At 34.4% G+C, this 21336-nt stretch overlaps 2 protein-coding genes across 6 annotated transcripts in view; one reads left to right on the top strand and one right to left on the bottom strand.

Annotated features, from left to right (window-relative positions):
- Positions 1 to 21336, top strand: part of LOC133181809 (ras GTPase-activating-like protein IQGAP1) — a 148280-nt gene that overhangs the window by 121049 nt on the left and 5895 nt on the right. The gene's annotated exons all lie outside the window — the stretch shown is intronic.
- Positions 2670 to 21336, bottom strand: part of LOC133181811 (ras-specific guanine nucleotide-releasing factor 2-like) — a 90885-nt gene continuing 72218 nt past the window's right edge. For 3 of the 5 annotated variants that reach the window (XM_061316424.1, XM_061316426.1, XM_061316425.1), the window contains 11 exons: positions 17449 to 17481; positions 15383 to 15555; positions 12974 to 13077; positions 12800 to 12892; positions 10461 to 10550; positions 9750 to 9847; positions 8316 to 8598; positions 7064 to 7143; positions 6805 to 6922; positions 6477 to 6545; positions 2670 to 4945 (listed from right to left, as the gene is read on the bottom strand). In XM_061316424.1, coding sequence (XP_061172408.1) covers positions 4826 to 4945; positions 6477 to 6545; positions 6805 to 6922; positions 7064 to 7143; positions 8316 to 8598; positions 9750 to 9847; positions 10461 to 10550; positions 12800 to 12892; positions 12974 to 13077; positions 15383 to 15555; positions 17449 to 17481 — 1261 coding nt within the window. In that variant the 3' untranslated portion in view covers positions 2670 to 4825. The remainder of the gene's footprint in view (positions 4946 to 6476; positions 6546 to 6804; positions 6923 to 7063; positions 7144 to 8315; positions 8599 to 9749; positions 9848 to 10460; positions 10551 to 12799; positions 12893 to 12973; positions 13078 to 15382; positions 15556 to 17448; positions 17482 to 21336) is intronic. The other 2 variants (XM_061316428.1, XM_061316429.1) reach the window with 1 other exon arrangement.

The raw sequence follows: 21336 nt of genomic DNA, 5'->3' as shown, positions 1-21336 counted from the left end.
GATATAAGTCTAGGCCAGTTCCAGTTGGGCCCTACGTGGCCATACCTTGTGAAAATCATGTCTACTCAGGTGACAGTCAAGAACCTAGGAGCCTCTTGTTTTCAATATAGTTTGTCCAGAAAATTTCACTACTTGTCTCTGGATGCAATAATGGAGACATTTCTCTTTATCTCAGTAATAGTTTTGGAATGAAAACAACTACACCATCCTATGAAAAAGGGCATTCATTCTGAAAATTATTGCTTTTTGAATGTAGTGATAGGGATTTTGTTGTAGTGAGTATTGGTATGAGTTTAGTGCTCCCAAATAGTTCCCACAGACTTCCTGACAGATCCCTAGGATCAGCCAGGATATGTCTCTCTGATTAGGGACTACATATTCACTGTCAGCATGGAAGAGCAGATTGTGGAGGTCCTGTAGAGATTGTTGTGACCTGACTGTGTCACCCAGTCTGTGGTGAGTCAGTACAAACAACATATGTAACATCACTAATGGAGGGATGTGTAATATACCATCACCGCTCATCTTATTGGCCTTTTGTTCAAATACCAGCTCATTGATATAAGTGTATTTACTAAATAACATTATGGTGTTTGTTACAGCTTTTCTCATCCTACCGCTCAGTGATACCCCTGCCATTGCGCGTCTGTACATCTCTACATTACAATATCTATGCGTAACATAGGGTTTTGACATCCTTTTTTGTGCTGCATGTAAACATTTCAGTGATTGGTCATATCTATGAGTTCTGTAGTAATACATAGCTAGATACAGAATATCTGATACATAACCTATCTTGGAAGAAAGTTTTAACAATGAAATTTTCTCTGTATTGTAAAGGAATCTGTTGCTAGACGTACTGGTATATGAAATGTTCTGTATATGATATGCTGTTTTCTGTAACACGTGTGCTGTCATCATCTGTAAAGTTACCATCTGATATGGTGTCAGACTTCCTTGGATTAATCTCTCTATTTCCTTCATGCAAACTGCAAAATCTCTCATATCTGATATGGGTACACATAATGAAAATAATTCTCTGAAGAAATGAAGATCTAAGGTGAGGAATTTTTCAGATCCTGCTCCGATTGTCAAGATCCCATTTAAGATAACTTGACTGAGGTAAGAACTAATTGTAGGACTCAACAGAAGGCATGGCAAACCCTTCCAATAAAAATCACGCAATTGACAGAATAATGAAAGCTGCACACTACCGATCACTTTTACTCTAAACATATTGTTTTCTGGAATGAAAAAGTTGGGACATTCCCCAATATGCACCCAATGTATCAATAATTTGAAACACTTCCAAAAACAAAACAGCAAGTTTTCAGGTGTCCAAGACAAGGAATCATCATTCTGAATCACCCAAAACAGAATCGTTTTCATAAAATATGAACAAAGTACAGGCCTTTCATTTTTCACATTAATTACTTCCTTCAGAAATATTTTCATGAGACCATAACATAAAAACTGACAATGATTCATGGAATACACAAGTTTTTGTTCAGCTTGCGAGAATGAGATTCTCCATTCATTTTCTTCAAAGGAGGTACTGCCAATTGGTACAACATGAAATCCATCCTTCAGAATATCACTCATCACAGTTTCTGATGGCCACCCTTTTTGTTGACATCTCTGTATCCACGGTAAAGCTTTCTTTGGCCAATGATGTGAGTGGAGACAAAAAGCATTATCATATTCATGGGTATTTCTGAAGACAAATGATTGACAAGGACCATGTTGGATTATAGAAGGTGTAACAACACTGGGTTCCATAAAGTGAAGCAGATAGAATGTGCGAAACAGAGAACTGGAAATATATATTCTATTGTTCATAACTACACATGAACAAATAATATCCATCACATCTGTAGGGGTGAGCAGCTGTAGCCTGGTGAATCCTGGCGGCAGATCCTCACATTTCATCATTATTATTGAGTGCTGTGGTTTAGGGTAGAGACTAATATGACAGGTATCGCAGATCACTTTGAGGTTATTGTTCCATAACATTATATCTTTATCTGAAGTATTTAGTCTAAATCCTTCACGGTAACTCCCACTATACATCAGGCAAATTCCTCTCATGGTCCCTCTTTGTCCCGTCACTGCCTCCCAAATATCCTGAACCTGCCTCCTCATTTCAATCTCAGCGGCAGTTCCGACTTTAAGACACAATCCATATACACATTCCTTGATAGACGAGGAATGTGATCCATGCTTACAAGTTATGAACAATTCTTTAAACAATTAATGTTATTTATACTGTTTGAACTTCCTGATTTAGAAGAAATCCCAGATGTGGAAGTTTTCAGGCCAAAGTCCCATACCCCATGTAATTTAAAAAAAAAAACAAGGAATTATTCCGAATATGTCACAAGTTAGGGATTTTTTGTTTTGATTCAAAATGGTTATAAAATTTTAAATAATTTACCACCCACCAAGAAGTCAATGAAAATTTAGAGAATGTGGTCTACAAGTAGTACATTGATTCAGTATTACTTTACTTAACAATGTATAACAATTAAAGTTAAATAATCAACTGCCAAAATCTTAATTTCTAGTTTGTGGTGGTAAATTTAATAAGAAATTGCTGAATATTGACAAAAATCCAACACATCCTTTATTTACCATTCAAAATCAATACATGTACTGAAAACAGAACAATGTTTTGAAAAGGAAGAATTTAATAGTAAATAGATATACATGTATATATAGTAACAGGGAATACAATCTGACCAAATACACTCACTCAACTGATTATAATGTAGGCTGCTTCCGGAAGGGCTAGAGAAAAAGCACAACAATTATAATTTTAAAAAGTCTTCTTTAATTGACAGTTTGATCTTTTTTTTTTGCTTGGACTTCTTGTATATCAAATGTTACATTGGATATGGTATTTTTCACTTTGGTCCCTATACATTAATCTCCTTGGTTTGTCATACTGCTATGATATAAAACTTTTGAAAATTTTATTTCCAATGTAATGAAATATAAATATCTGCCAACTTAGTTATAATATCAATAAAAGCTTGATTTACTTAAAGCAAGCCATTGTGTAAAATTCTATATCGTACATCTCTCCAGACAGAGGTGTGGAATATAAAATATGAATTGGTTTCCTCCTGACTTAACTAATTCCACACTGACCTGTTGGAACAGAGTGTTTTTACTTAAAATATCTTTTTGAGATAAAAATTATAGAAAAATTTCTTGTTCAAATGATGCATTTAACAGGATATTAAAACATTATACATGCATTATGGAAAGTTATACATTTCTAGCTTTACAGAGAACAATTTATACCAATCTTCACTTTAGTCAGGACCATTAAATACAACTTATATTGCATGTATTTTTTTTAAAGAATTTTTATTTAATGTAACTTACTTCATTCACATATAAACAATTTTAAAATGCCTATATATCATACTCTGGCAGAAAATTGAAATAAAGAAGTATCCGATTTTGTTGTGCATGTGTGCACATTAATTATGCCTTACTAATCATGTATATCCTGGGATCAAAGAAGATTTCAATCAACACTTAATAATTAACATTTCAATATTATACAGCCTAAAATTTATTATATGGAATTTTTGTTTTATAGAGGAATTAATATAATAAGTTCCACAGAGAAATTAACGTTCGGTTCAAAATAGGAATAAACACAATTGGGTCAGTATTTGAAAGGTTGATACATTTATTGACTGGTTTTGAGGGCATTAATATGGGTTTTGTCGGATCCAAGAACCAAACTGTTTGCCTGAGGCCATTAAATGTAACAATGGAATGTAGTTATTAAACATTTCACGATTCAGTTTAATTCATTAATCAATGAAAATTCATTGTCCACTTAAAAGAAACAGACTTCAGATTGATATGTTCATGAAAAAATCTGGTCCCTGACAAAAATTCAAATACTTAATTTGCTTCAGTTAAACTGTAAAAATGCACTAACTTTCAGATAAAAATTCAGAAGACCTAATATTGTTTTCTTTTGAAATCTACTGATGGTCTTATATAAATATCTTTGATATTTCCATAAAAAATGCAAATTAAAAGAAAAAACTTCATTAAACTTGGTTTTAAAACAAAGCAGCTAATAAATCTCTGTCTGTAAGGTCTCAGTGTAAAAATTACAAAATGAATCTATTTATAAACAGAATATCAAGTGTGACTATACCCACATCACAACAACTGGTTATATATACATCTGAGAAACAAACGAGACATAAACAATGCCTCATCACCATGGCACCAAATAAATTCAAATGAGATCACTGCTTATAACACATCCATCAAACCAACTCATTCTGACTAAAATTATGTCATTTTTAAAGCCATGTTTATGAACTTTTACTGCTTTCTAATGAATTCTTAAGGTTATAGATTTTAAGCTGATCACAGATTGAATGGTCCGGTTTTGTCTTTTATGAGAGAAAAAGTACCCATGATGCACTGGTTAATTTGTGGATATTTCCTGTAATGTGGTATTGCAATCTTTCATGGAAAATCACCGGTTTTTTGCACTAACAGAAGATACATGTATTAATAATTTAATATACTTTTCTGGATGTGAAAGCGCAGCTAGCTTAATTCAACAATCAAAATGCGTTTTGAAACGCTTTTATCTATATAAACTTCCTAAATCAACAACAGCTAGTACATCCAGTCTTCGATGTTTTCTCCAGCACACAGAAATGCTTAAATGACCACAGTATTGAGAGTTTGGAATGGATCGTTGAGAGGGACTTGTGGTTCCCAGACAAAAGCTTTACGCTGATTGGCTCTTTCCAATAGGAGCTCCCATAATGCCTTTCCGTCAAGATGGATTGAGGGAGACATTGGACAAACGAGATTGCTTGGGTTCTATTTCCAGGGAAGCTCGGTATGTTTGGTCATCGTCAAGGAGACGGTTTGTGTCCAGCAGGTAATTGGTTACCTATCAAAGAAATTTAAACATGCTTTCAATTATATTTGTCCAACTTTTACAGTGATTGCAATTAAACATGTAATTGAGGAGTAATCTACCAAAAACATGTGCAAGAAAAGCATGCACCCCTATTCTCTTTCAATTTTCTGAAAAATTGTTCTTCATAAAATCTTTACATTAATTAAAATTGTTTATCTAAGTGCCAACCTAAACCAAATCTGTGTCACTGTTGATAAACAATACATGTACTATTACTGGCAACTTAGTCAAGGAAGGTATATTGAGTTCTACTTACTCTAGAAATATGTTCTATTTTGTTCTACTTACTCTAGGAATATGTTCTATTTTGTTCTACTTACTCTAGGAATATGTTCTATTTTGTTCTACTTACTGGAGGAATATGTTCTATTTTGTTCTACTTACTCTAGGAATATGTTCTATTTTGTTCTACTTACTGGAGGAATATGTTCTATTTTGTTCTACTTACTCTAGGAATATGTTCTATTTTGTTCTACTTACTCGAGGAATATGTTCTATTTTGTTCTACTTACTGGAGGAATATGTTCTATTTTGTTCTACTTACTGGAGGAATATGTTCTATTTTGTTCTACTTACTGGAGGAATATGTTCTATTTTGTTCTACTTACTGGAGGAATATGTTCTATTTTGTTCTACTTACTGGAATATGTTCTATTTTGTTCTACTTACTCTAGGAATATGTTCTATTTTGTTCTACTTACTCCAGGAATATGTTCTATTTTGTTCTACTTACTCTAGAAATATGTTCTATTTTGTTCTACTTACTGGAGGAATATGTTCTATTTTGTTCTACTTACTAGAGGAATATGTTCTATTTTATTCTACTTACTGGAGGAATATGTTCTATTTTATTCTACTTACTCTAGAAATATGTTCTATTTTGTTCTACTTACTGGAGGAATATGTTCTATTTTGTTCTACTTACTAGAGGAATATGTTCTATTTTGTTCTACTTACTCTAGGAATATGTTCTATTTTGTTCTACTTACTCCAGGAATATGTTCTATTTTGTTCTACTTACTCTAGAAATATGTTCTATTTTGTTCTACTTACTGGAGGAATATGTTCTATTTTGTTCTACTTACTAGAGGAATATGTTCTATTTTATTCTACTTACTAGAGGAATATGTTCTATTTTGTTCTACTTACTGGAGGAATATGTTCTATTTTATTCTACTTACTCTAGAAATATGTTCTATTTTGTTCTACTTACTGGAGGAATATGTTCTATTTTGTTCTACTTACTCTAGGAATATGTTCTATTTTGTTCTACTTACTAGAGGAATATGTTCTATTTTGTTCTACTTACTGGAGGAATATGTTCTATTTTATTCTACTTACTGGAGGAATATGTTCTATTTTGTTCTACTTACTGGAGGAATATGTTCTATTTTGTTCTACTTACTGGAGGAATATGTTCTATTTTGTTCTACTTACTCTAGGAATATGTTCTATTTTGTTCTACTTACTCGAGGAATATGTTTTATTTTGTTCTACTTACTCTAGGAATATGTTCTATTTTGTAAGGTGTTTGTTGAAAAAGACGTATCTCCCTTATTACATGAGCTATCTGAAAAAAAATTGAGAATTAAACTCTACAGCGTAACTGAAAAAGTCAACAATCATCCAATTTTGGCACTATTTAAATACATTGTGAGTTATTTCCCTTACATCTTAAGAACTGCATTAAAATAAAAAATCACTGCATTTTTTTTATTACAAAAATATATCATCAGTATACAAGAAAGGTGAAATCTAGCCATTTTTTTTAATGAATTTTCAGAAAATATTAAATGGTTGGTCCATATATTACATATGATTTTGCATACCGTTCTCATTTTGGAGAAGTTGACGAGTCCTTCTTCTGTATTTCCTGGAATACCTTCCTCTATTATTGACAGATCTGTCAGGTACATGCCGAGGTAAGGGATGCAGGGAGGATCACATCTGTAATGTATGATCATTATGTGTAAATCAAGAGAACCTGACAGGACAATGCTTACTGCTTTATAATCTATTAAACTCAACTTTATTGGGAATTTTTAAATTCAGCTATAATGCAGTAATGCTTCCCCTGCTCTCACTTACCTGTGCAATGCATCCCTCATGTTTTTAAATCTTCCATTGGAAGACACTAAATCTTGCAGTTTTTCTATGGTTTGCTTTGTCTGAAAGACAACAAAAACAAACATTCTGTTCTAAATGAACTTTTCATGGAAAATGAATGAAATATATATCACTGACAGACAGGCTCTTTACCAAAAACCCTCCCACTTCCAGATGCAAATCTCCCCCTCCCTTTCTCCAAACAAACAAGAAACATATATTAAATATACAAAACATGTTTTGAGGGACAACAAGAAGTCTGTGAGCCAATGCTCACTAATAATACCCCCGCTCTGATGTGAATACACAAGTTCAGTTATGGACAAACACAGTGATAACCAGGAAATTGACATCGGATTTGTAAAAACTGAATCCCAACATATGGCATGCCTAAACAAAGAAAAAATTTCAAGCATCTGCGATGAGTAGTTGCTGAGAAAACTGCGACCAAAATTTATTATGTATGGTACAGACAGACGCACGGATAAACAGGAAGTTGACATCGGATTTGTTTCAAAAATGAATCCTATTATATGGCATGCCTAAACAAAGATTGTGCTAAAATTTCAAGCATCTGCAATGAGTAGTTGCTGAGAAAACTACGACCAAAATTTGTTATGTATGGTACGGACAGACACACAGATAAACAGGAAGTTGACATCGGATTCGTACAAAAATGAATCCCACCATATGGCATGCCTAAACAAAGAGTGTGTTAAAATTTCAAGCACCTATGATGAGTATTTGCTGAGAAAACTGCGACCAAAGTTTGTTATGTGTGGTACGGACAGACGCACGGATAAACAGGAAGTTGACATCGGATTAGTACAAAAATGAATCCCACCATATGGCATGCCTAAACAAAGAGTGTGTTAAAATTTCAAGCACCTGTGATGAGTAGTTGCTGAGAAAACTGCGACCAAAGTTTGTTATGTGTGATACGGACAGACGCACGGATAAACAGGAAGTTGACATCGGATTCGTACAAAAATGAATCCCACCATATGGCATGCCTAAACAAAGAGTGTGTTAAAATTTCAAGCACCTCTGATGAGTAGTTGCTGAGAAAACTGCGACCAAAGTTTGTTACGGACAGACAGACAGACGGACAGACAGACAGACAGACAGACACACAAGGGTAAAACAGTATACCCCCCTCTCCTTCGGAGCGGGGGTATAATAATAATTATTTACATATCTATATCTCTACTCATCTCTTCTATAAGTTACTAACAGATTTGGGGATTTTCTCCCACGTTTTCTTTAGTCGATACACAGAGCTGTTGACAAAGGCAGCACAAATCTGCAGGACCCCGTTGTAGTTGTTCATACAGCGACAGATATCAGCAATGGCTGCCCATTTCTCTATACATGCCACCCGTTCCTGGAGCACGGATCTTCTCACTATTTCCGATACTACCAAACGACTGACTTCATTAAATCGTTTGCTCACTAACAAAACATGAGGGGCCTTTGTTGCCTTCTCTGCCTTCATCCAGGCTTGACTAAGTAACTCCCTGTAATATTTTTAAAGTACATAAACAGTCCTTATTGTAAAAAAAATCATCTATATGTAGTCTTTGCTCTTCTATAAATATATTATATTTAGCTTTACATGTACCAACTTTTTGTTGGAAACTGATTTTTCAACAAGTTAGCATAGATTTGATTTAGTGTATTTATAAATGTAAGCTGTATCAAGCGACCTCTCAAGGGAAATCCTAATATGGTCACATATCATAGACAATCTCTTAAAGCAGGGAATCATTCTAGCAATTTTCAAACTACATTCATGAATAAATAATAGTAATACGTGTCCTTGTTAACTTGTTTTCCTGTTCCCTACCCTTTGTCATAAGTTTTGAATCATTTTCATTCTTTTTGGTAAAATATATTCAGAAAAAATTTCATTTGTACAAATTGTTTTTATTCCTAATTGTGTTACATGTAATTGTCAATTTTATTTTTTGAAAGAAAATCCAAAAACAGATTCATTTTTTTTTTCATGTTCCACACTTTTACGACAGTGTTAAGGATAAAAACTACATATGACAAGATTATACAAGTAAGGGAAGAACTAAACATTACAATAATCACGAAGAAAACATGTGACCTTTTTATGACAAATGTAAACAAGTTTTAAAAAATTCTAGTTGAAACCATTTCAGAGTTTATAATTACTTTTAAAAAGTTTATAATATTAATAATATTGATATTAATAAGTTTCTATCTGATACCAAGTCACAAACTGTGAAATATTCCATTAATGAGTACGTTTTTGCTAACATCTTTCTGCAAAAAAGGGGCAAGGGCCAAAAAAAGGATGGTCAAATATTGCATTAGTTAGGGAGTTGCTAAATTCAGGTAGAATATTATGAAAAAAATTCATGGGTTACATATGACAGGAAGTTGCTAAATACAGGTGGTTACTATGATTTGACAGTATATTCAAATACGTGTATATAACATGGCATTTTGCGATATATTTAATTTAAAGCTTCTTTGAGCCAAAGGGACTAAGTATGCCTTTACATTGCCAAACATTTCCAGTGACCAAGCACTGAGAAATAAACAGGTAAAAACAAAATTCTATGTATATATCGTGGCAAAATTTTTTAAAAAGAAAAACGTGAAAGAAACAAAATATAGGATTATTCTGTACACTTACTCGCTGCGGATGCTGATGAAAATTTTGTGGTCTAGATAGGTCAACTGTTCAGCAATGTCCATGGCTGACAAGGTGTCAAAGTTCTCCTTGGTTGAAATCTGATATAAAAAGAAAAATTTTTATGTGATGCAGACAAAACCAGATTTCTGTCAACATGGTCTTATAAAAAAACATATTTAGATTAGTAATGTAAGCTTGGATATTTTGCTGTTTCATATCTGTATATATAACAATTAACTGCAGCATCAGTTTGTTTCTGGCCTACCTCTGGTGCTTGTATATATTTAAACAATAAAATCCTTTCTTTGGTTGTTAGTACAGGAATTAATGTTGAAGCTCACGTTGCAGAAAAAATGCAAAACCCACATAAGCGGGTTATGTATTGTTTTATTTTTTTTTGCAATAGCTGCAACATTAATTTCCAAACTAACAAACAAAGAAAGACATTTTATTTTTTATAATTATATCTGTGCAAATATTCATTTAAAATAGGATTTAGTAGATGAAATAGTGTATTATTGATATGCACATCATTGTACGTTTCATTGATGGAACAGCTAATATGCTCCAGAAAACTATGGAGGTGATATGCTTAAGTGGTGTTTACGGACTGATGAATGGTAATGGTTTTCTTAAGAAATAAAGGAGATAATATTCAATGGATGTAAATATATAATAATTAACTGCAGCATCAGTTTGTTTCTGGCCTACCTCTGGTGCTTGTAACAGTTTCTCAAGATCTACTTTGTTTTTCTGCTCTGCAGAATCTTTAGCGATTGTTCTTAGTAGTGACAGTGCTACCTGTTAACAAACAACACATATTGCTCAAGGTTTTAAAAAATTCTATCATTAAAAAGACAATGACAACGTAAACTGCAAATAATTAAATTAATATTTTGCAGAATTTTATTCTTATTCATTCTTTCATGTCATTTACACATAAAATAGAGGCAAAATTTGTAAGAATGCTTAATCAAAATACCAGACTGAGAATAGATAAATATAGTTAATCAGAAATCCGCAAACTCACGTTATCTATATGCAAAACAGTCTTACACCAAATGAACATTCTGCAACATCCATACAAGTTTGGTCAAGTTAGGGCTTATAGTTACTTGGGAAAGGACCAGCATCTCCAGAAATTGAGACTGTTCAATCATCTTTGAAATGTAAGTCTGAAGCAGTTACCAAGCAAGTTTGAATGTGTGCTTCTCAGATGTATCTTCCATAAAAATTTGATCAGGTTTGGACTTATGTTCAATTGCTCAAATGCAGCATCCAAAGCATTAGTCTATTAGTTTGCATCACTAGATGCATCACTTATAGGGCATTTTGTCTAGGATGGGTTTACAGGTCAAAATAAGAGGCCCAAAGGCCTTAATGGTCATCTGAGTATAACACAATCCTGTTAAGGATCCAACATATAATAACACAGTAACACAAAAACTCAAACTTATATACAAGAGAAAAGAGAAATAGGATGATAAGGGATTGTGCAAAATAGCAATCCAGTAATCAGCAACAATTCAAAAACTAGCCTGTATACCGGTATGTATATGCCAATGCTATCTATACTCTATCACTATTATCAAGTGTTAAAAGATAGTTGTTCTTTAGCATTCATCGTAAATCTAGCATGGTGTCCAAACCAATTACCTCTCTTGGTCTTTGAATAATATTTAATGTACGTATATAAGGTATTTTGTCTCATTTTTATTCATCTTTCATTTACAAGTCTACCCAACTACCAAAAATCATGAAATTACTTTTTGTATTATACATAAAAAATTCTTGTATTATTCTTTATTTCAATTTACCTATCAATTACATTATTTATGGTGATAAATTAATTTAGGTGAATAACAAAAGGTAATAATTTCTCTTAAAGCAGAGTAAAAATCTCCATACATGTTCATAATAGAACCCACACTTACTCAAGAACCCCTGACTCAGGGGTCATGAATTTCTCCATTTTGGAAGAAGCACCCTTGCTCATCATGCACTTAGTTTGTCTGCTTAATACCCAGAAAAAAGATTTTCAAAGAATTAATGTATTTTCACTACATGCATGATCAATATAGGCCTAGCCTAACACTACAATCCCTGACCCATGAATATCACAATTCTGGAAGAAGCACTCTTGCTCCAGAACAATGCACTTATTTTGTCTGCTAAATACTGAATGCTAAATAATCAACAGAGCCCCCATCCTAACACTACAACCAGGGGCCATGAATTTCTCAATTTTGGAAGAGGCACCCTATCTTATCATATCTATGCACTTTGTTTGTTTAATACACAGGAGGAGAGAAGATTTTTAAAGAATTTATGCATTTTCACTGCTTGATCAATAGAACCTCATCCTAACACCAGAACGCCTGACTCTGGGGCCATTAATTTCACAATTTTGGTAGAGGATTCAATGCTTTTTACAATCATACCAACAGTTTGAGTACTCGATGTCCAGGAGTACAGAGGAAGATTGTTAAAGATTTCATTAATTTTGATGGTTTTAGTCCTACCCCTCAGACCCCAGAGGAGCAGGGACTATGAAATTCACAATTTTTGTTCCCCTTCACCCATATATATGCTATTATCAAAACTGGTTGAAAATGGTTCAGCAGTTTCAAGGAAGAAGCTGAAAATGTTCAAATGTAAACACAAAATTAAAAACAGATAGCAATAGGTCGGTTGATTGACTCAAGTGATCAAAAATAAATTTAACGTGGTCACTCCAGAAAAAGTAGGTGTGGTGTGCATCCCAAGATGCACTGCCCATGCAAGTTTGGTCCACATAGGGTTTCTTGGAAATGGACTTGCTACAGAAACATTAACTGGGACAATGGAAGTATAGCATACATTCATCTCAACTTTTTGAACTATAACTAAAACATATTCTGCATGAATATGTAAACAGTTATAGTCTAGTTATACAATGTATTAACTTTCACTGATGTATAATTGTAATAAAACCATAAGACCTTTAAGTATTTGTACGGGTATCTGATTATGCTATATAAACGTAACTCATAATTTCTGCTTATAACTACCTTATGTTCCGCTGGATTCAGCATGGTGTTGCAGGCCATTTCCTGTAACATATCTACAACAGCAGCCTTCAATTCCTTGTCACATTCAAAGTCCTGATGATAAATGTGTTATAAGTAGTTATTTAAGCCAAATCTTTTCAAATCTTTACATTGAGAATCTGTTGTTATGGTTACCTGTTGATGCTTCGACACCCAGTGTTTGATGATGTTAAGGACTCTCATTGTGGCAGCTGTACTAATGACAGACTCACGTTTCTTCACTACTCGACTTGACTGTTCTAAAAATTCACAAATTATAAACTGAACATTTATGCAAATAGCATATTTTCTCTATTCACATACGAGGGTTGTTAGAAAAGTTTGCGGACAAGTTCTATTGTGAGCGCGCTTTGCATGAAATCAGTAAAACTCTGCAGGTAAAAACTATACGTATTTTCCAATTAATATGCAAAAATTTGGTGTTTTCCGATGATCTTTAAAAAATAAACAGCGAAATTATTTAGATAAAATATGCTTCACGGAGCATGTTACTTTTTCGCACTTTTACATTTCAGAGACATGATTTTGAAATTAAAAATTGCACTGTTGTAGCACATAAAGATTTATGATATTTCACCTCTCGCTAAGATATTTATGAAACATCATTTGGTGAAATTTTGAATTAAATTGGAGGAGTTATGACTATTTTATCATTAATTATAGATGATCAAAGCGTAAAAACAAAGCCAAGAAATGGTAACGTCATTGAACGTCTTGGAGCACCGAGCTATTAAAAATATGTGTGCAGACAGGAAAATGCCCGAAAGAGACTAAAATGTTTTTAGATGCTGTTGGGGATGGCTTACACGTATCTAGTACCAAAGTGTTCAAGTGGTAGCAACTTTGTAAGAATTAATGGAAGGATGGGCATTTTTGATTATCAACTCCTGCGATACCCCAATATCCTGCTCATCGCATGGACGTTGCGCCTATGGATTTTGCATTGTTTCTCATATCTGATCGCTGAACTGCGTAGACATTGTTTTAAAGATCTCACTAATATCCGATACGCCACAAAAGACATTAAAAAACATATAACATGTCTTGATATACTTATTTAATTTTTAAGTCAGAAAAGGACACGAAAAGTCTGTAGATATGAAAGTTATTTACAACTGTGAAAAATCTTCACAGGTCTGGAATCAGGTTGTCACGTCACCTACCGTCATAAAACGTCAAGTGATTGCTCCGTGAATCCAATGACCGCGCAGTAAAAATCGAAGTATACTTTCAAAATTTTAGTAAATGGACATGATCTTTTACATACTAATAAACAAAAGATAAGAATTTAATTAGACATACATCATTCTTCAAAGTTTACAATATATTTTCCTTAAATCAAGGTGTCCGCGAACTTTTCTAACAACCCTCGTATGCTATAAAATCACGTTCTCCCATATGTTATAAAAGCATATTGTTCCTTTTTAGATATACTAATAGGATATTCTCCCTAATATTCAAATACATGTATAGTATAATGGCTATATTCTCCCTACTCACATGTACTCTAGTAGCATATTCACATTTTCAAAATTCTAAGATGTATGTATCTAACCTGAGGTTAGGAAGTGAGGGGATCTAATCTGAGGTTAGGAAGTGAGGGGATCTAACCTGGCATTAGGAGGTGAGGGGATCTAACCTGAGGTTAGGAAGTGAGGGGATCTAATCTGAGGTTGGGAAGTGAGCTAGGGGATCTAACCTGAGGTTAGGAAGTGAGGGGATCTAACCTGAGGTTAGGAGGTGAGGGAATCTAACCTGATGTTAGGAGGTGAGGGGATCTGACCTGAGGTTAGGAAGTGAAGGGATCTAACCTGAGGTTAGGAAGTGAGGGGATCTAATCTGAGGTTAGGAAGTGAAGGGATCTAACCTGAGGTTAGGAAGTGAGCTAGGGGATCTAAGCTGAGGTTAGGAAGTGAGGGGATCTAACCTGAGGTTAGGAAGTGAAGGGATCTAATCTGAGGTTAGGAAGTGAAGGGATCTAACCTGAGGTTAGGAAGTGAGGGGATCTAACCTGAGGTTAGGAAGTGAGGGGATCTAACCTGATGTTAGGAGGTGAGGAGATCTGACCTGAGGTTAGGAAGTGAAGGAATCTAACCTGAGGTTAGGAAGTGAGGGGATCTAATCTGAGGTTAGGAAGTGAAGGGATCTAACCTGAGGTTAGAAAGTGAGGGGATCTAATCTGAGGTTAGGAAGTGAGGGGATCTAACCTGAGGTTAGGAAGTGAAGGGATCTAACCTGAGGTTAGGAAGTGAGGGGATCTAATCTGAGGTTAGGAAGTGAGGGGATCTAATCTGAGGTTAGGAAGTGAAGGGATCTAACCTGAGGTTAGGAAGTGAGGGGATCTAATCTGAGGTTAGGAAGTGAGGGGATCTAACCTGATGTTAGGAGGTGATGGGGATCTGACCTGAGGTTAGGAAGTGAGGGGATTTAACCTGAGGTTAGGAAGTGAGGGGATCTAACCTGAGGTTAGGAAGTGAAGGGATCTAACCTGAGGTTAGGAAGTGAAGGGATCTAACCTGAGGTTAGGAAGTGAGGGGATCTAACCTGAGGTTAGGAAGCGAGGGGAGGATTGTGTTTGTTTTTGCTGAGCTGTCTGCTGACTGCCTGTTGCTGTGGAGACCTGTTGCTGACGACCTTGTGCTGGTTGCTGGTCCTGTGAATTGACTGACCCTGCAGTTGCTGCAGCAAAAGCTGCCACTGCTGCTGAAGAACTGGACCTGAAAAAAGTCAGGTTTGCATTTCAGGTAATTATATTATAGAATTTCAGAGTGTTTATTTTTCCCACTTATCACACAAATGCTATTCTATGTACATACTGTATATACTGTACAATCAAACTGTGATATGACTCAGGAACGGGGGGGGGGGGGGGGGGGGAGGGGGGGGAGGGGGGGGGGACAGAAAACTTGAAAGATGTCTGCCAATTTGAGATACAGACGATGGATGGCAAGATTTAGGACCCTTAACTCAATTTGACATATTCACTGGTATAGAACATTTACCAATCAAGGTATCAAAGTTCTACTGTACATACCTTTCATAGCTTTTTACTTCATTTGGACAATTTGCTCTTTAAATCATTAACATTAAATTGTGCAAACAAAAATTATTTTACATTTTTATGTGTTGGTGAAATATTTCAAACAATATCGTTGCATGTGCATCTTTTTGAAATTTTATAAATGTTAGGTAGCAATATCATGGGTAGGTATAATTCTTGGATAAAATGGTACATAAAATTTATGCGAACTTCTTTCAATTTCAATCTTCTATGAAGAATCATAACATACAAAATCCATTTTTGTAATAAGTGGGTTGTTAATCTGTTGATAAAGATAAATCACAACTAGAAGTACTGTGAGGGAGCTCACAAAATAATACCCCCTGCTGCAATTTTTTTTCAAAGCACCCATGGGCAATTTTGTAAATGTGACTTTGAACTTGCCAAAATGACCTTAGTTAAAAGAAATGACACAATGCTCACAAAATAATACTGTAGATCACCAAATTTCCACAACACCTTATATTTTTGCAAGAAGACAAATGATATTTATTCATTAGCGAGACAAAATTTTCACAAGTTCTGGTTATGGTTGATTATAATCCTTAATAATAAAAATATACACAAGAGTGAAATTTTTGCGAGCAGACTGCCTCACAAAATGTGCGAAAATAAAGTTCTTGTGAATAAAAAATAATTTACAAACTCCCCGCAGCAATTTTGGAAATGTGACCTTGAACTTGCCAAATGACCTTGGTTAAAACTAAAAAGAAATGACACATCCTATGGTCATAAGCAATCTTTGTGTGAACTTTCAATGTTTCTGCATAAAGAAGTTGTAGACCACACAAAAATTTTATACTTTTTTCTGCCAGTGACCTTGAACTTGCAAAAGCAATCTTGGTTCAAGATCATGACACACCAACAGGTCATAAACAATCTTTATACCAAGTATGAGCTTCCATTGATTCTCCATTACAAAGATATAGTCTGGAGAAGAATTGTATACTTTTTCTGCCTGTGACCTTGAACTTGCCAGAATGACCTTGGGTTAAGATAGTGACAAACTATCAGGTCATAAACAACTCTTGTACCAAGTACGAGCTGCCAGTGTTTTCTATTACAATTTACAGCCTAGACAAGATTGAATGGACAGGCAGCTAGATGGACAGATGGAAAAGGTGATTTCCTATACCTCCCAAGCATCATTTGCAGGGGGTACATGATTACTATGTACATGTACTCATTTTACAAGAATTTATGTGAAATTTTACTAGAACACATATTTCAGAGTTTAAATATTGGACAGAAAATCACTTTTGTCAAGAACAACAGAAGTTTACATAACAAAATATACAACACATATCTATAATACTTTACAACAGTTAATAAAAGTTGAGAAAATATTAGTTGTCTGACTACCATTACTCAGTTAATAGTTACGTCATGTGATGAGAAGAAAACAGAAATGTCTACCTTAGTTAGTTGTCTACATGTTAGTTTTCCTACAGATGACTACAATACAGCTGGTGCATGATTGACTATTATCTTGTGACTATTTCACTGACTCTATTCTTGTAGCTAGTCTATATCTGACCCTCATACCTACCAAAACATAGGACTAAAACTGGTCCATGTAGCTCTGTAAAAGTATCATTGGTAAAATACACACCAAGATGCTAAGATTTAATATCAAAATTAAAACAGAATTGTGTTGCATTGTTTCTAAATCTTTGACATTTAGATTGCTATATCAGAAACGTGAGATCATAATGAAGGCCAAGAATTGCTTTCACAAGGGTGTACTATTGTTAAGAAGATACTTTCTGTGTAATGTAGTAACACAAATGAATCCTTTTAAATGAATAAAAATCTTTATAAATTATAATCTGTTGAAAACAAGTGCAACTAGATGCTGTCATGAGACAGTAATACCCGCACTAAGGTGTTTGCCTCTAAATGCACACTCCTTCATATTGGGCTTACCAAGGAAAAAGTCCAAATAATTCTATAATTTACACAGTACATGTATTCGTCAAATCGAGCATAAAATGCTCAGGTGACCATGTGACCCATGAACCTCTTATACGCATTTCATATACTTAATTCATTACCAGTCTGAAATATCAGAATTTAATTAATGTTGTAAATTAGGTTTTAATAAAAAGGGGGGGATATAAATTTTTGGCCCATAATTGGAACTTTTTAAATTAAATTTATCTTCTCAACAACAAATAATATTATTTTAGTACAAAGCGTTTTTGATGAATTTATCAAAATGTGCAAACTTTTTTTAGTATTTGATTAGGCAAAAACCTCCTTGAAAAGCCATACCCAATCAATTTATATGTGTCCCCCCCCCCCCCCACCCCCAAATACACACACACACAATTTGCCTGTTTTTGGAAATAGGCCTAGATGGCAAAGTTATGTTAAAACATCGTTTGTTATGATAATTTAAAATTTGTTCTTGTACTGTACATGTATGTGAACACCTTTTTGAAAATTTCTACATCACATTGGGCTTGCGTCACCCTACCAGTACTAGTACTAGTTTTACCATTATCATTTTTAGATTGCACATGCCATGTGACATGGTGCAGTGTAACATGTATATCAGTGGAAATTAATTCATTTTGTGTTTTAATTGGATTATATTTCATGAAGTTGACAGGACCTATGACAGTCGGTAAGTACAAGTTTAAGTATAGATTGGGGTAAAATAAACCAAAATGCAAATGGTTAGGTTAAAGTTTAAAAAGGATCAAAGATCATCGGCAATCTCCTATGCAGAGTTGTCGTTCGTTTCTCTCTCAGACACTGAATGTATGAGCCGATCGTAGAGAGTGGATCATCAATGCCACAATAGACGAATTTCACATTCTGAAGAGTTATCTCCCGTTGTCGACATTACATTCAGTTACAGGCATAGATCCGGGAATTTTTTTCCGGGGGGGGGAGGGGGGTCCACACCTCGGTCCAAAAAAATTCCAGCCCAGAATTTCCTGAGGAGCAAAATAAAAAAAAAACAAACAAACAAACAAAATAAAAACAATGATGGTGGGGTCCATGTTTTTAAAGGGGGAGGGCATCCAAAGTCATTTTTTATTTGCTTCTGTAAATCAGTATATAGTCCTATTTAAATAACTCTGCAAATTCCAGGGGGGGGGGGGGGGTTCCAATCTCCTTAGCCGCTCCCTGTCCCTGAAATGACAAATGATCATGCGACTCCTAAATAGTAGAAAATTTTTCCATTTGACTAGACATAATTTTGTTTCTTGTGTTATTATGTTATGTACATCTAATGGTTTAAGGTTATGAACCCTTGAGGTCATCCCCACTCTCTTGTTCATAATATGACTACATCAAATTAAATAGAAGTGCATCAATGATAAGATTACTTGACATTTCATTCATGAATTTGGGTCAACCTAGAATTAGGAATGAAAATCATTCAAAGAGATGGACCATTAAACTATTTGTATGTATTCACATTTTTTTTATGTCAAACCAAAGTATTAGACTAGTTTGCATACATGAACAAACTGGGGTCTGGGAAGGGGAAGGGGCAAGGGGAAGGAGTTATCTCTTTACGTCTTAATTAATTGTTGAAAATTCTTAAAATGAATGTTAACCTTAAATCCGACTTGTACGTCTTCATTATTTTTAAGTGGTGGTGTCTCCGTATGAGTGAAAAATTCCCAAGAGGGACATTTAACAACAAACAAACATTAATGACTTAAAAAACACAATATACATGTACATCTTTATTAGTCAATGGATATACTTCTGATCATATCTCTAGTTCTCCCTTGAATCAGAAATGATGATATAAATATTTTAAGAATGATTAAGAGTTGAAAAGGTTGTGCATTTTAAAATTCACTAAGCTCTGTGGTTGAATTAGCTATACCAGTTTAGCTTATTTTGCTACTCAAAGCACCTTGATTAGCTATTTTTAATCATACTGTTTTCTGAAATGTGAAGTTTTTTCAACATGGATACAAGTCATACCTTTTCAGCTTCTGAAAACAATTAATGCATGAAAAAAAACTGCTTTTCAAATACTGTAACTCTTTCCAAGTACTTGTGATCATCAGTTTTTAGCTCACTTGAGTTTTTCTGATTTACTGATCACATTTTGTTTGTCATTCTTCTGTCCGCCTGTAAACTTTTCACATTTTTGTCTTCTTCACTAGAACCGCCGGGCCAATTTCAACCAACCCAGCCACAAAGCATCTTTGGGTAAAGGGGATTCAAGTTTGTTCAAGTGAAGGGTCACACCCTCTTTCAAGGGGGGATAATCAAGAATTAGTGAAAATTTGGTGGTATCATTTTAAAAAAGTCTTATCAAGAACCACTGACTGGGCCCAAAAAGTTGAAACTTTCTTTACATAGACAGTGTAGCTTCAAATTTGTTAAAATTATGACCCACTAGGGTAGGATGGGGCCACATATGGGGATCCAATGATTTACATAGAAAAATGCAGGGGATTTTTTCCATCATAAATCTTCTTCTCATGAATAGCAAGGGCATTATTGTCGTCCGTTTTCACAAAAGGGACCTAGGGGACATTAAATCTCATTTGTCTGTCAGTCTGTCCGTTTGTCAGTCTGTCCGTCTGTCACAATAAATTTAACCTTGGTCATAACTTCTGAATAATAAGAGATAGGGATTTCATATTTCACATGTACATTACCTACAAGAACTTTCTAAACATACCATGATTTTTGAACCCATGACCTTGACCTTGAAGTCTGACCTACTTTTCAAAAAATTTAACATTATTTCAAATGATCATTTTGAAAGAGAAAAGATAGGGCGTTCATATTATACATGTATATTACCTGTGACAAGACCTTTCTAAATATATCATGACTTTTGACTCTGTGACATTGACCTTGAAGTTTAACCTACTTTTCAAAAATGTTATATTTCCTTATAACTTTTGATTGAGAAGAGATAGGACTTTTATATTTGACATGTACATTACCTGTAACAATATGTTTCCAAGCATGCTATGATTTTTTACCCCTTGACCTTGATGTTTTACCTAATTTTCAAAAATTTTAACTTTGGTGATTACTTTTGAATGACATATGATAGGGCGTGCATATTTGAAACAATATGTCATAAATAATGGCATCCCATCCACTAGGACACGGAAAGCAGGGGACCACAATTCTTTGAATTTGCTTGTTAGTCATTTTGATATGGAAACATCCTCATATAGTGTAGATTCAAGTTTTTTATGCCCTGCCATGAATATGGCCGAGGCATATAGTGTTTGTCATGTCCGACTTCAATAAAACGTCATATGCTGATACATACTGATGTAAGCTTTTCAACTGCATCAAAATTTTTGACCTTGAATTTTCCTTTGACCTTGACCTTACTTTTCTTAAATTAGTGTCTAGATCAGTTTTGAATAAACAATTCAAGATATATTTATCAAACTTCATATGCTGATATAATTATACTGCTGAGAGATATCAA

Source organism: Saccostrea echinata, unplaced genomic scaffold, assembly GCF_033153115.1.
Source record: "Saccostrea echinata isolate AGI-Se365-2 ecotype Australia unplaced genomic scaffold, CSIRO_AGI_Sech_v1 ptg000009l, whole genome shotgun sequence".
In the NCBI taxonomy this organism is placed as follows: Eukaryota; Metazoa; Mollusca; class Bivalvia; order Ostreida; family Ostreidae; genus Saccostrea; species Saccostrea echinata.
The sequence above is the reverse complement of the archived record's forward strand: the minus strand, read 5'-3'. Positions and strand labels throughout refer to the sequence as shown.